Here is a 15984-nt window from a genome sequence, read left to right on the forward strand (position 1 = left end):
TTCCAAAGGGGAGGGAAAGAGACCACACACTAAATCTTCATCTTCCCTAGCGGCCATTAAGAGGTGCTGTCTGATACTTATAATAATGTCTAAAACAACTGAATAGGAATGCTAAAAAGGAATATAAAAGTGAGTGCCAGAAGAAATAACATTTAAGCTGACTGCCTCTAAGGACGGACTCAGGGATGGGCAGGGAATTAACTGCTTTTTGTTATAGGACTTGTAGTATTAGAATTATAAAACTGTAGATATAGGTTACTTTGATAAGAGAAGAGTAGTTTTTAAATTTGTAAAAAAAAAAAAAAAAAGACTTTGGAATTCTAGAGCTTAAAAAGCTTTCTCTTTTTCTGTCTTACTTATGTGGACTTTCTCTACTTGGAAATTTCCTGTTTCCCAAAAGCCACCGTCCGTTTCATTGTGTTGGATGTCAGTTTCCTATGAGAACATCGTTATTAAATAGTTGCATCTCCAAACCTTTTAAGACCAAAACGTTATATAAGTGTAACTTAAACTGTGATTTTGCCAACATCTTGTCTCTGTGACCTGTATTTTCCGTAGGTTAAAGCACAAACTATTAGCTGAGTTACTCTGTCCCATTCTAAGAGTGACTAATACCTCAAATATAAATGAAAACAGCTGCCTTTCCATAACATTGGAGTCCCAAACAGCTGTCACATGTTCATTTGGACTGTTTTTCCCCTTTTTTTTTTTTTTAATCGAGACAAAAATGAGTTTACTGGATCTACGAATCTGTTTAAGTCTGTCGTCTAACTTCTGTAGAGAGGTGGCAAAAAGATCGTAGAAAGGCCCATTGAGCTAGAATGTAGCTGTCCCAGTTACATCCTTACAATGAAAACCCTGTGATGAGACCCTTCTTCTGTGCCAAGAACATAAGGTCTGTAAGGGCCTGGCAGGGCTGCTGCTCGCCGGCTGCCTTCGCCAGCGAGCTGGGGCCTCCCAGCCGTTGTTCCCTCTCCAGCCGAAGAGACTGTGGAGTGCCACCCGCTGTCTTCCCAAAGCCTGAAGCTGCACACTCTCCTCCTCCACAGCCCTTGGAGGATTGCTTTCAGGGTGTGGCTGTTACCGAGCAGAAGCAGGCCTCCCTTACTGGCTTAAAGCTCGCCGCCACTGCGAGTTGGGTGACCGTGAGAACATCTCCCACTCTCGAATTTCTTGCCTTAGTTTGATCTTCAATAAAATAAGGTCACAGCTAGATCACAGGCTGCTTGTTAGCAGTCTTAACCGAAAAGCTTAATCCCTGGGTTCTAGAAACATCTCCCTGGTTCCACTTCTTCTCCTCTACTCTTTTTAGCTGTGTGGTGACTCACTTAGCTCCTTTGAACTTCATTTTTCTCTGTGCTTGCATGCTCAGTCACTTCAGTCGTGTCTGACTCTTTTTGCAACCCTATAGACTGTAACCCTCCGGACTTCTCTGTCCATGAGGTGGTCCAGACAAGAATACTGGAGTGGCTTGCCATTCCCTCCTTCAGGGGATCTTCCCAACCCAGGTATCAAACCCCACCCCTCTTGTGTCTCCTGCATTGTAGGCAGATTCTCTACCCACTGAGCCACCTGGGAAGCCCTTCCTCATCTATAAATGAGAATAGTATTTTCTTCACGGCATTGTTTAGAGAATTCGATAGAGATCCATATCAAACACCAAGCACTTAGCTGTTATTATTTTATTACTCAGTAAATATTAGTCCTGTCCCTTCCCTTCAATTTCACTGTTATGAGACCCAGTCATACTCAGAATTTTGTGATAGCACATGTTTTTTTTATGTGTATGACTGCTTCGAGTCTTGGTTCGGTAGAGACTCTAGCTGCTAAAGAACCCAGCTCAAATTTAGTCCACGTTAGGTATGGCCCAGAATGTGTGCATCTGTCTGCCCAGCTGCTCGTTTGAGCTTTTCCAGGGGTCTGAGGCCCCTTGTCAGAGCAGCACAGCATCAGTGAGAACATAGGCCTGCACGTGTAGGAATGACCTGGCATTCCTCTGGAGCACTCTGCATCTGGGGCTGGATATGCAGAAGGGTTAAAAGCTGGAGAAACTTTTGTCATAAATTTTGTCTTCAGCGGGACTTCCCAGGGAACATCTGACATTAGCAGAGAGGAAATGCTGATTGGTCTCAGAGTCAGCTGAAGGAGACAGGAGCTGCCGCGGAAGCTGCTGGATTTACTGTTATTAGCAAGGCAAATGGAGAGCCAGCGGGGCAGCCAGCTCCCAGATAATAGATCTAACAAAAGGGAAACCTCCCAGAAAGGAAAATGGCTGGCAGCCACGACTCCTCTACTGCCATTTTTTCCATTGCTTTTGCCTTATTGTTTCGTGTATTTACCACAGGCAGGAGCATATTTTAACATCTTAGGTGATAAGTCACAATTGGCTTAAAGTAAAACAGCTTCCTACCTGTTTGATGGCTTCAGAGTTGAACATGGTAAAGTGTGCAAAATTGTATTAATGTAGAAATAAATAGTTGCCATTTATTGAGCACTTACTATGCGCCAGGCTCAGTGCTTTATATACATTATTATTTCATTTAATCTGTAAAACAACCTTGTGAGTTAATAATTACCATTATCTCCAATTTAGAGATGAAGAAACAGTATTTACAGTCCTTGACTAATTTTCCCAGGGTCTTTTTTTTTAGCAAGGTAACATTCGTTTATAACATTTTATGAGTTTGAGTACATTATATTTCTTCTTTTGTGTACAGTACAGCAGGCTCACCACCAAAAATTTTGTTTCCATTCATCACCATAGAATTGAGCCTCTTCACCTGTTTTGCCCTCCCCACCCCCACTTCCCCTCTGGTAGCTCCTGTTCTGTTCTCTGTATCTGTATGTTTTTATTTGTTTTTTTCATTTACTTTGTTATTATATGTTTGTTTTTAAATTCCACGTATGAGTGAAATCGTACAGTATGTCTTTTTCTGGCCAACTTATTTCACTTAGCATGATACCCTCAAAGCCCATTCATGTTGTTGCAAATGACAGGGTTTCATCTTTTTTTGTGACTGAGGAGTAGTCGTGTGTGTGTGTGTGTAGTCCTGTGTGTGTCTGTGTGTGTCTGTGTCCCAAGATCATTCATGTTGTTGCAAATGACAGGGTTTCATCTTTTTTTGTGACTGAGGAGTAGTCGTGTGTGTGTGTGTGTGTGTGTGTGTGTGTGTGTGTGTAGTAGTAGTCCTGTGTGTGTCTGTGTGTGTCTGTGTCCCAAGATCATTCATGTTGTTGCAAATGACAGGGTTTCATCTTTTTTTGTGACTGAGGAGTAGTCGTGTGTGTGTGTGTGTGTGTGTGTGTGTGTAGTAGTAGTAGTCCTGTGTGTGTCTGTGTGTGTCTGTGTCCCAAGATCATTCATGTTGTTGCAAATGACAGGGTTTCATCTTTTTTTGTGACTGAGGAGTAGTCGTGTGTGTGTGTGTGTGTGTGTGTAGTAGTAGTAGTCCTGTGTGTGTCTGTGTGTGTCTGTGTCCCAAGATCATTCATGTTGTTGCAAATGACAGGGTTTCATCTTTTTTTATGACTGAGTAGTGGTCCTGTGTGTGTCTGTGTGTGTCTGTGTCCCAAGATCATTCATGTTGTTGCAAATGGCAGGGTTTCATCTTTTTTTATGACTGAGGAGTAGTCTGTGTGTGTGTGTGTAGTCCTGTGTGTGTCTGTGTGCCTGTGTGTATGTGTGTCCTAAGATATTCATGTTGATGCAAATGGCAGGGCTTCATCTTTTTTTAATGACTGAGTAGCAGTCGTGTGTGTGTGTGTGTGTGTGTGTGTGTGTGTCCCAAGATCTTAAAGCTTGGTGGAGCTGGCATTTGACCCTGCCATTAAGGTCTTACCCATCTAATGGAAGATACTGAGACAAGAGCCCACTTGGGTATTATGGATCCAGATAGGATACTAGCAATAAGAAAAGTGCTTCCTAAAGGCTTGTGTCCTGACTTAAAGCACAGCCCTGGTTGGTACAGAGGTGGTTAGAGGAAGGGGGACAGGCAGAGAGGAACTGGATTGGCAGATGGAGCCCATCTCTGAAGGATCTGGCTCCCCAAAACAGCGAGCAGGGCAAATGGGCGGTTGATACCCAAGGACTACATGACTAAGGGGGAACCATAGGCAGCCTAGACCAGGAGACATGATGTTCAGCATCCAGGGACAGCAGTACAGGTCCTGTCCTAACAGAGTTAAGTCACAGAGGCAACAAGTGAGCAAAAATCCTACTGTCAAAATGACCTCTAGGAAAAAGATTCTGAAAAATTCCTGTCAGAGGCCAGTATTCTGTAGTTTTTCATTGAACTGAAATACAGCTAGCTTTTCTCTCTAGCATTAGAACAGATGAAAACTAAAAGTACATGTATTTAAATACTAAAGTCAAACTTGGCACAGAAAGAGGCTCACACTGTAAGGGAACTGGAGAACTGACACCACCATCTACCCAATTTATTCACTTAGTTACTCATCACACATTTACCAAGTCCAGTAGTTGCACAGATAAATAAGACTGTTGCCTCACACCCACTCCCCATTGGGTCACAGCAAGTAGAATTCTCCAAACAGTTTCAGGTGTTGTCTTGGTCATGTCTCCCCTGTCTTTTTCCCCTCATTTTTGTCAAGCACATGTGATTGAATTCAGATAAATTAAATGTGTAATTTATGAACAAAGACATCCCGGCAGGTGGGTAGCATCAAGGCAAGCAGGATTTTCAGAGAGGCACACTGAGAACCTGGTGGGACCAGGCCTGGGGGCAGGGTCCTGGGCAAGGCTGGGCCAAGATCAAGAGCAGTGAGTTACTTGAGTGAGACAGGAAGTCCAACACTAGATGAAAAGAAAGGAAGTCTTGATTTTGCACTTTGGCCTGGGATTGCAAAACTCTTGGCCTGGAGCAGAGCCCAGAGGTGTGAAGTGGTACAACTTGTCCCATTGTAGAGCCCAGGTTATACCTGCGGGCTGACCGTAGTGGTGGGGGCAGGGTGGGGGGTAGTTGACAGACTGGAGGGACAGGCAGCATGGGTGAAGGGAGTGGCCCGGCGTGACCTGGAGGTGGGGGACCGTGAAGTGTGTGCACCAGGTGGTGAGGAGCTGCGTTTGGCTGGATCACAGAGAACATGGAAGAACAAGAAATTAAGATGGATAGACAGTTTGGAGAGTAGGCTGAGGAGTGGGCCGTGGGGAGCTTGTGAAAGAATTTTTTTTAATTGGCTTTTATTAATAGTTGCTTTACAATCGTGTGTCAGTTTCTAATGTACAACAAAGTAAATCAGCTATGTGTACACGTGTGTCCTCACCCTCTTCAACCTCCCTCCCGCTCACCCTCATCCTACCCATCTCGGTCATCACAGAACACCGAGCCAAGCTCCCGATGCTATACAGCAGGTTCCCACTGCTGCTGCTGCTGCTAAGTCGCTTCGGTCGTGTCCGACTCTGTGCGACCCCATAGATGGCAGCCCACCAGGCTCCCCCGTCCCTGGGATTCTCCAGGCAAGAACACTGGAGTGGGGTGCCATTTCCTTCTCCAATGCATGAAAGTGAAAAGTGAAAGTGAAGTCGCTCAGTCGTGTCCAACTCTCAGCAACCCCATGGGCAGCCTACCAGGCTCCTCCATCCATGGGATTTTCCAGGCAAGAGTACTGGAGTGGGGTGCCATTGCCTTCTCCGAGGTTCCCACTAGCTAGCTACTTTACACATGATAGCTTGTGTACGTCAATGCCAATCTCCCAATTCATCCCACCCCTGAAAAGGATTTTAAGCATGGAAGTGATAACCTTCAGAGTTTGACTGCAGAAGGCACCCTCTGATGAAAAGATAGGGTAAATGGATCTTTAGAGGCAGCTTGGGAGACCATCCTTTGGGCTGGGTGATAAGCATGCCAGGAAGACTTGGTGAGTGGATAGAGTCTGTGGAACTTGGGGCTGACCTAATGTCAGCAACAAGGAGGACAGCTAAACGAGAAGTACTCCAAACTTGAGGGGCTTCGTTCACTGTGCCAGACCCTCAGAGGCCCGAATCAGTCTTCTTCGCCTTTCCGTCTGTCGTGTCTAGCCCAGGGCATGGCACCTGGTAGGAGTTCAGTAAATGTTCAACAAACAACTGAGTTAATTCATTGGGAGGCTCATGGTATCATCATTGGAAATCCAGTTACAAGGAAAAGGTTTGAGAAGGGAATGTTAATGAGTTTACAGTTGATTGTCTTATAAAATTAGAAGCAAAAAAGTGCTCGGAGTTCTCTCCCTTCCCACAAAAGGCAGGCCCAAGCCATCCACTGTCAGTGGTGCTTCCTTGGGGGAGTTGGTGGAGACCCCTAAGAAAACCTGCAGCCTGCTGTCCCTCCCAGGGCTAGAACCCCTTCCACCAGGGCCATGAGCACCAGTTTTTGTTCACAGAACACCATCACTCCAGGGGCTTCACTGCGTCTGCTTAACAGCCCGTCAGGTACGTGCAACTATTACCTTCATGTTACAGAGGAGGAGACTGGGGTTCAGAGAGGGTGTTAGTTACCCAAGCCAGTCTCTGGTGTAAGCAGATTTGAGTGTGAAGTCCCAGATTCCACTGTATCATAACAGCATCTGGTGATTGAGAACAGTTGGCCCTTAGCTTGCTCTCCATTGACTCAGGTTGGAGTCCCTGCTTTTATATGGTTCAGAAAAGGCTGCAGACAAATGAAGTCTCCTTTTTGTTTCTGTTCTTAGGTGCTTGTGGCTAAATTCACTAATTTCACTGGCTGCCATGGCTGTGTTAAGGAAAATGGGTTTGAGCTGCTGTGGTTTTTGAGTACTGGACTGAATGTCAGAAGCCTTTGCCGTCATGGGAGATTCTGTCACTCTGGATTTACTGTCTGTTCCCCACAGCCGAATTCCTCAGCAGTGTGCTTTAGCACTCTGGCTCCCCATCAGCCAGTTTTGGCATTTATTTGAATGCATTACCCCACTGGTTTCCATAAACTATTTTACAATTGTTTAAAATAAATGACTGTTTATTTCCACAAAACCATCTGTATTTCTTTACAGAGCAACAGATAACTGTATGTAAAATTTGGTAATGTCACAGTGACTTGAGTTAAGAGAAACAGATTGGGTTGAAAAATTGGATGCTAAGGGACAGTGTTAAAGGTTTCCATTCTCTCTAGCAAGTGATATCTGGATTTGAAGGAAGAAAAAATATTTCTTTTTTTTTACAAGTAACATCTGGCCTCCTTTCTCCAAAAGGAAGTACACCCACACCAGTTGGGTGGGGACAGATTATGGACTCTTGGACTTCTCAGGATGGCAGAGTGTCTGGCCCTGCACCACCCTCCCTGCCTGAACTGATGTGTGGAAGGCTGCTCTCCAGTGGCTTCCAGCCTTTTCCACGTTCTGAAGTTTTAGGTTGTCCAGGCCTTCCCTCTTCTCTTTCTGATGTTCGGACACAGTTGCTATGGCTAGAGAAGACGGGCCTGGATGAAGGAACAGACTAACTAAGAGGTAGGACTGGCCTCGGTCAGTGGTGGTCTTCTGTTCTCCAGCCAGTATCCAAAGCAGCCAAGTGGCTCAGCTTTATCCACCCTAGCTCCATCCATCCCCAGGAAACCCATTCAGGTTTAGGGCACTGCTGGGAGTCTCCAACCAAAGGGGATGTTTGGAGTCCAGTGGAGGTGGAGCTTCAAGTCAGATGGTTTGGATGGTGGGCAGGCCGGCTGAGCTTCAGGTTGATTGTCAAGTACAACCATCCTGGTGCCTCAGCCATCCTAGGAATGCAGGACCGTGGAAATGTGCTCCCCTCAGCCAGTGGGCGTGTGGAAAGGATGAGAGACAGGCCCACTCAGAGATCGTTTTAGAATGAGCCTCACGGAGAAGTCAGGCAGGGGCACCTGGGCAGAACTTTGACTCCTCGAGCGGGAGAGCATGAGTGCTGGAAGAGTGAAGTAGAAGTCATTCCAGACAGAGGCACAGTGGGCTGAAGCAGCCCAGTTCTAGAGGATATTTCTAGATTATTACGTCATTAGGTGGGAGGTGGAGAAGAGGGAAGTGAGACCAGTGTGGCACACCTAGAGGTTGCAGCCCCTTCTGGAGAGCTAGAAACGCCCGCCTCTCTCTCTGTCTCTCCGAGTGCTGCTTGGAAAGCAGGAGCGGCAATCCAGGCGCATGACTTAGTGGATCCTTGAACAACTCTTAAGAGCTAGGTTCCGTTGTTATCCCCGTTTTACAGATGTGAAAGTCAGGCACAGAAAGGTTAAGTAAATTGTTCAGGGTCACACAGCTAATAAGTGGTGAAGCTGAAAATTCAAACCCAAGCAGTTTGGCTTACAGCTGTTACACCATACCCTCTCAAATGGTTTGGGGGCCAGGGAACCCCTGGACGGACACACACACACACAGTTGAGCCTAGAGCAGGAATCAGATCAGACCTTCTCCCTACCCACCTCCTCTCAAAGGCTGAGCTGAGGAAGGCGTCAGGACTGCCCCAGGAGGGGGTTGAATAGGCCAGACAGACAGTAGTGGGATCCCTGCTGGTTTTCCACAATACTGTCTGGAATCCACGAGGAGGACAGGGCAGGCATGGGTTGGGCGGTGTGACCCTCAGTCTGTGGTCATTGGCTCTCTTTGGGAGTGGTCTCTGGGCACTAGCAGGCAGCCTCAGATGCTTCATTCATCTTCACCTTTACTGCCCAGCTCCTTTGAGCAGCTCCAGAAACCCCTGGGGCCCACTCCATGGCTTGACTTAGGACCACGGGAGCTGCTAAACAGGCTCTGTGCCATTTTAGTTCCTGGCTCTCCAGCAGTCACTGAGCCCACATCATCTGAAGGGAGGCTCCAGGGGCCTCAGTCCCTAGTCTGGTCCTGCTGGAATCGTCACTAAGGTTATTCAACCTCATTTTTTTAAATTGGATTTTTAATGACAGTAGTATTACTAATATATGCCCTCTGTGAAAAAGCCAAACTAGATAGAAATCTGTAAAGAAAGCAAAAGCCTTCACCTTTGCTACTGCCTCACCCTACACCTGATGTAATTCTAACAGAATAACCGTGAGAACAGTCTGACTCACAGCCTTCCAGACTGTGTTTGTATGTGTGTGTGTTATCAACAAACATGCAGCACACACAGGCGATGAAAGAGCGCTTCTTAATTCCGACAGGGAGTCGGACAGGGCTGCAGAGAGGAGGGGAGCTGCCCAAGGGTGTGCCTCCCGACACCTCCCGACACCTCTCATATGTAAATGCACGTATGCAGCTGGGGTTTTACTTTATTAAAATGGAGCATGTGCTATACCTTCTGTATCTTTTTAAATTTAGTAGTATATCAAAGTAATCTTCCCATGTCTTATTAAGCTTAATTTTTTTAACAGCTCCATAACATCCCAGTATACAGATATACTGTATTTACTTTCTAGTTTCCTACTAGAGGATATTTAAATTATGTGCACTTTTTAGTATTAAAACAGTGCTACAGTGAACATCTTTGAACACACATCATCATGTGCTTGGACTCATGTTTCTTAGGCTAGATTCCTTTGTGGGTCATTGTTGTTGTCCAGTCACTCAGTCTTGTCCAACTCTTTTGCGACCCCATTGACCGTAGCCCATGAGGCTCCTCTGTCCTTGGGATTTCCCAGGCAAGAATACTTGTGTGTGTTATCACTCAGACAAGTCCGACTCTTAGTGACCCCTTGGACTCTAGCCCACCAGGCTCCTCTGTCCATGGAATTCTGCAGGCAAGAATCCTGGAGTGTTGCCATTTCCTTCTCCAGGGGATCTTCCCAACCCAGGGACTGAACCTGCGTGTCCTGCACTGGCAGGCGGGCTCTTCACCACTGAGCCACCAGGGATGCCCTTGTTGGGTCAGGGTAGTTCAGTTTTAAATGGCGCCTTGTTGCAGTCGTTCTGTTTAACAGAGGAAACCACCACTACCCCCGAGCACCTACAAAGAGCCCATTGGCTGTGCTAGAGCTCTGGGAGTAGAGTTGGGGTTTTAATTTTGTTGTTGTTTTTTTTTTCCTATCTTTGGGCTGCACTTTGAGGCATGTGGGATCTTAGTTCCCAACCAGGGATCAAACCTCCACCCCCTGCATTGGAAGCATGGAGTCTTAATCACTGGACCACTGGAAGTCCTGAGTTGTATTTTTTAAAAATCCCTCCCATCTTCGTCTTCAGAGTGCCCTGACTCGGGGCAGGGGGGCGGAGGAGGACAATGACAAATAGATATCAGTGCCTCTAATACAGCCTGCCCCGGGCACTGAGAGGAACACCGCCCCAAAGAGGCGATGAAAGAGCGCTTCTTAATTCTGACAGGGAGTCGGACAGGGCTGCAGAGAGGAGGGGAGCTGCCCAAGGGTGTGCCTCCCGAGGCCTCTCAGGAGCCCTTCTGCGAGGCTGGGTGTTCAAGAAGAAATTTGTTCCGAAGAATTATGGTGCTCTTGCATTTTCTCCTACACAAAGAAGAAAATCTCAGCTGCACGCCCTTTCCTTTCCTCCTCTTGGCACTTTCTGATTGATGATTGGAAATGATGGCAATACATAAACTATTTTTCTTTTTATTTTATGACCTGGTAATAGCAGTAACATATTTCCAGTAAATGTTTTCTATCGCAATAAAAAAGTTGTAACAAGACTAGAAATGGGTATAGTTAAACCCTAAAGAAATCACACTTTCAGAACTGTGGATTGAGGCAGTAACTCTGTAAATCATTTAACTTGGAAAGAGGCCCCCTCCCCCCGGCAAAGTCGGGGCACGCAGATGGCGCTTGCTTTAAGCACTCAGCAGACAGGTACCCGCATGAGGGCTGAGGGGCTCTCAGTTTCAGCCCCTCGAGACCCACTGTCCACTCTCTCTTCTTCTTGGTCTCCCACCCACTGTTTTCACTCCTTTCTGAACTGATAAATTCTCTCAACCTTACAATCCTTTTTTTCTAACCCCCAATTCAAGAAGATTGTAGAAAGCTCTTCCTGGAACACAGCATAGCAGTGTGGTTAAGAGCACAAGCCTGGACTCACACACCTGGATTCTCCTCCTGGCCTCACTTTGGACACGTGGCTTAACCACTCTGGGTGTTTTCCTCCTCTGTAAAATGGGCTTAGAATAGGGCCTGCCTCATAGTTTTATGATTCAGAAAATTAATGCAGGTAAAGGACTTTGTTAAGGGCCAGGAGAGTCCTCAATGTCTGTCACTGTTGTTATACTCTAAAAAAGCAAATTGATGATTTTGTTTAGATCTGCACAGCAGTATAACAGCTGACATTTGCTGAGTGCTTATTACCTCCTAGCTACCGTGTTCTGTGTAATCTTTGCAATTATTCCACGAAGGTTCAGACCAGCTAATTTGCCCGGTGTGTACAGAGCCTTTGTAAAAGAGCCAAGATTTTAACCCAAGTCTTTTAAACTCCAAAACTCAAACTTTAACCACCCCGTGTCCACCTTCTAGGATTAGGTGCTCACAACAAGAACATTACACTTTGGTTTTGCCTCTTTTTGTTTTGAACAGTGAGTTTCAGTTCTACTTGGGGATCTTATTGTCCCCTGGCAGACAGCCTCTCACCTAGCTCTGAGGAACTGCTCTGAAGAAGTACAAGAGGAGCCAGGATACATATGAATTTTTTGGCTGGGACATACAAGTAGTCATGTACACATCCTGGTATAAGATTACTGCTAATCACAAAAAAACAAGAACAGATCTATCAAGATGGTTACACTTTGAATAGTTCTGTCTCACACCAGACATGTCCTCTTTTGTCTGGGAAAGATTTAAAGCCAATAATGTTGAAAGCTTATACTCTCAGAACTCCAGGGCCAGGCATAAAGAAGCACTTTTTTCCCCCTGTTTGGAGGCAGAGTTGCCTTTTCCCCAGCTGGAGCTTGTTTAGGCTCTGTTACTCCTCAGAGGATGGATGGCTGCTGCTTCTGTGTGTCCAGTATCCTTAATGTGCTCTAAAAATTAGTCCTTCCCCAGCTTTTGTCTTTAATTTCTGGTTCTAGCTGACACCTTCATTAATGGTCCGGTGCAAGCTTTCTGTCGACGTGAAGACAACTGTGTGAAAGTGGTTTTGCTGCCCTATCAATAATGGTCATAATTTCCCCAATACTCTCATCAGCAGTGAATTGAGTCTTGCAGCAAAGAAATGGAAACCCCAGTGCAGTGGTTTTAAAGCGATTTGTCTTGTAGACGGCGTCTTATTTCAGTAAAATCAGGTCAGTGCAGCACTGCTGGGTCAGATCTAAGTCAGATACAAATTAGTTGGAGGAAATTGATCATTCCAACCTTTAGGTTATTTTTAGCTTCTGTAGCTTTTTAATATCTCTTTTTTTCCCTTTATTTACCTTTGCGTTCATAAAGCTTAATAAAGTTTAAATATCTTCTCAGTTTCCACCAAGCCTTTGACAATAGGAAAGCATGCTATCTCTCACCCCTTGGCAGCAGCCTTTCTTCACAGTTTTGGGGGTTCACTCCGTTACAGTGTTGTTTGAACACTTAAACCCACTCCTGCTCATCCTCTGGCCGGTCCCCTCTCTGGGGTTTGTTTATTGCCCACACTGGCCCCTCGACCGGTCTGTTCTTCATTGCTATTGAAAGTTAATGGGGGCAAAATTGCATTCCCAAACATTTGAACCTGAAGTGGCCAGGCCCGAACTTAGTTGATCTCTGGTGATCGGTTCAATTTAGTTACGATTTTTTGCCATTAGGCCAGGGCTGAATGATGGTGATTTGGTTGAGGCCAAATGTCTGTAGAAAATTGGCTCTCTGATAAGAGTGCTGTTATCAGAGGGGGCTACCTTCTCATTTACATTTAGATGAGTATTGATTATTTATTTACTCAGAGAAGTGAGATTCGTTTCCAATCTTATCTTTCTCGTCTCTGCTTGTCAGCAGAAAGAGAGATAGAGCTCCTGACATCAGGCCAAGATAACAGCACTTTGTAGTAAAGATAAAAGTTGGAATGGGCCTTTTTCTAGTCTTGACTGAAAGGATAAGTTTTAAAAATTAGAACTGATGGGTCATGCTTTCAAAACCTTTCCTGAAGGTTTTGCAGTTTAACTAGGCGGGAGAATTGGTTTATTGGAACAGCCTTGGTCTTTCTTCTTTTGTAATAGGAATTGTATTTAATTTGATTATATTCGGCTGTTTCACTGAGAGCAAATTGTGTATTGGCTCAGAAGAGGCTGAAGTGTGACCTTATTGTCATGTCAGCTTGTTCCTGTCTTATTATTTAAATTCTAAATGATCCAATCCAAGCCTCAGAGGGGGTATAAGCTACAGTGGTTATCACTTGAATATAATTCAGTTCAAACAGAAAATGACTATAGTCACTCCTAAAGGAAGAGTTACAAGCGATGGAGCTGACACTAAATGCAAACATTTTAGGGTAGCTGGTGTTGGTTCTGAGCTTGAATATTGACAGCATCAGCTTGTCGGTGATGGCTTTGGCTCAGTGAGGAACTCGGGATTCAGCCGGCCCCTGCCACAGATCAGACAAGGCTTGGCACAGCTTGCCTCTTGTGGGTCTCCCTGCCACCAGTCTTCTTAGCCCACTGTTGACAGAGCCACCAGGAGAGGTGTACCACAATATAAAGCTGATTGTGTCACTGCCCTGCTGTTAGCATCTGTTGCTTATAAGAGAGAGCTTGGACTTTGACCAACATTCTGGGCCAAGCCTCCCAGCCCCAGCTTCCCCTTGAACCCCCACAGAACCGAGGCCTTTTGTCTACCTTATTTCCTTTGGGCCCCGGGCAGGGGGCTCTTCAGTACTTTCTTGCCTTTGCACATTCTGTTCCTTCTATAGGAATGCGCTATTCCCCGTTCTCCCGGCTCCCAGCTCCGCTTCAAGACTCAGTTCAGATGTGTCCACCTCAGAGAAGGGGCAGTTCAATGTCCCCTCTTCTGGATTCCCACAGCACCTGTCCTGACGTGGGGAAGAGCACTGGCTGGGGCTCTCTGATAGTTTTATCTGCTCGTGTGTGTCTTGCCACCTCCCCCAGCCTGCAGGAGGTCAGGAATCACCGCTTATTCATCTGTGTCTAGGACACTGTTGTTGCTGCTAAAATGTTGCTTCTAAAAGGTGAGTGTATGGATGGCATGGCAGCATCACATATCTTTTGGTATCTGTGCTGCCGTGGTTTATTTGATGGGGATGGTAGGTACTCATCATTTTTAGATTGTATTCTTAGGACCACAGAGACTAAGGAACTTTAGGAATCTTGGCTGCTGAGCAAGTCTCTACTCTCAAATGCTGCCTGTAGCTTAAAAGCAAGCTTGTTTAAATAGATCTGCCTGCTCTCCCACGCGTACTCCTACCTCAGACACAGGTGAGAAAGGATGTGGACGTCTGCTTGATGCCAGCATTCCCCACCACCCTGTATCGTCCCTTAATGGGGCTGTTAGCTTGTGACTCTGAGGCTAGGAATATGCCTAAGCCTCCTGCAGCAGTTCCTGCTCCATGCAGCCTGTTCTAGCAGTAACAGCGGCTGCCACTGAGCCCCTCTAATCCTCACAGCACTCTTCTCAGGTACAATACGCAGAGATTGTTACTTCCCCAGAACGCATAGTGAGAGGGTACAGACACTGGAGTTTTCTTTTCAAAACCCAGCCCTTCCTCTTATTTGTTCATACTTACCCCACCGCAGTACTCTTGCCTGGAAAAATCCCATGGACGGAGGAGCCTGGTGGGCTGCAGTCCATGGGGTCGCAAAGAGTCGGATACGACTCAACGACTTCACTTTCACTTTTCACTTTCATGCATTGGAGAAGGAAATGGCAACCCACTCCAGTGTTCTTGCCTAGAGAATCCCAGGGACAGAGGAGCCTGGTAGGCTGCCATCTATGGGGTCGCACAGAGTTGGACACAACTGAAGTGATTTAGCAGCAGTAACTTTTTCTGGCTGCAAGCATCTCTTTCAGATTAAAGCTGCTCTTCAAGCTAACAAATGAAAAATAACATGAAGGCACATTCCTGAAAGTGTTCAGCCTTTTCCTTTATCATTCTCCAGATAGGTGGGCCTTCAACCTGTTCTGATGCTCAGCAATAATAAGGAGAGGTTAATTCATTTATATCCCACTTCAATCTGAAAAGCAGTTGGAATAGACACACTAAAGGGATTTAAAAAAAAAATGCATGAATTGGAAAACTCCCTAAAAGAAAAGGAAAATAAAGATCCGGAGGTTTAACTGACCCAGAAATGCATGTTCAGTCATCACACATTTAGTGCTGAGCTTCCTCGTAGGCAAAGGAGAAAGGAACACAGTATCAGTTAATTGCCGGATTTATGTTAAACTGTCTAAAGGTACAAACAAGCCAGTTGCTCTGAGGAACTGCAGCATTTCCCGCTAGATAGATCTGAAGGAGATTTCTTCCTTGGGTCTTTAAAAGTAAGATGCAGAATGATAGTGACGATGGTGTGGCTTCTCTCTCTCCACTCTTCCGGCTTTTGCCCTTGCTTCTCGTTGTATTTCAGCCTTCAGCTGGCCCTCAGCTGTTAAGCAAGGACATGCCAAATGCTTTTACATTTCAGGCGAGGATTAAAGAAAAGGCATCAAGGAAGTTGAACTGAGCATATATCCACCATCCAACAGGTACTACAGATTTCCTTTGAAACTTACATGCTAAGATGTTTGCTTTGGGTTTACAAAATCCCATAAAAATCCTGCCTGGGTATTATAACTTGGAGCACTCTCAAAGTGCCCAGAGCAGTATTTTGTTCCTAGACCATTCAGTGACATGGTTTTACTGCAATAAATACATCATCAGACTGTCCGAGCAGGTTTTCTCGTCTCTGCAGAGTAACTGCTTCCCACAGTCTTCCTTTTGCATTCGTCTCTGCTGTGAGGGAGAGGGGATGGAGCTCTGTGCACAGCTGTGACATTTCACAAACCTCTTTCCAAAGGGTGGATGTTGCCTTGAAAACGATGTCGTGTTTGGTGTGAAAGAGCCTCGTATTTTTATCTAATCACTTCTTTGGCAAAAGTATGTTAATGGAAACTGACCTCACAGCTTGTCTTTAGAAAACGGCTTTTGGCTGCTGTTTTT

General features: G+C 45.6%; 1 protein-coding gene across 19 annotated transcripts in view; it reads left to right on the top strand.

The window, feature by feature from the left end:
• Positions 1–15984, top strand: part of MAPKAP1 (MAPK associated protein 1) — a 240055-nt gene that overhangs the window by 159397 nt on the left and 64674 nt on the right. Inside the window, exon 9 of one of the 19 annotated variants that reach the window (XM_042245214.2) lies at positions 6685–15110. Within the exon in view, the coding sequence (XP_042101148.1) occupies positions 6685–6698 (14 nt within the window). The 3' untranslated portion in view covers positions 6699–15110. 19 annotated transcript variants of the gene reach the window in all.

This window comes from Ovis aries, chromosome 3 (genome assembly GCF_016772045.2).
Source record: "Ovis aries strain OAR_USU_Benz2616 breed Rambouillet chromosome 3, ARS-UI_Ramb_v3.0, whole genome shotgun sequence".
Lineage (NCBI taxonomy): Eukaryota > Metazoa > Chordata > Mammalia > Artiodactyla > Bovidae > Ovis > Ovis aries.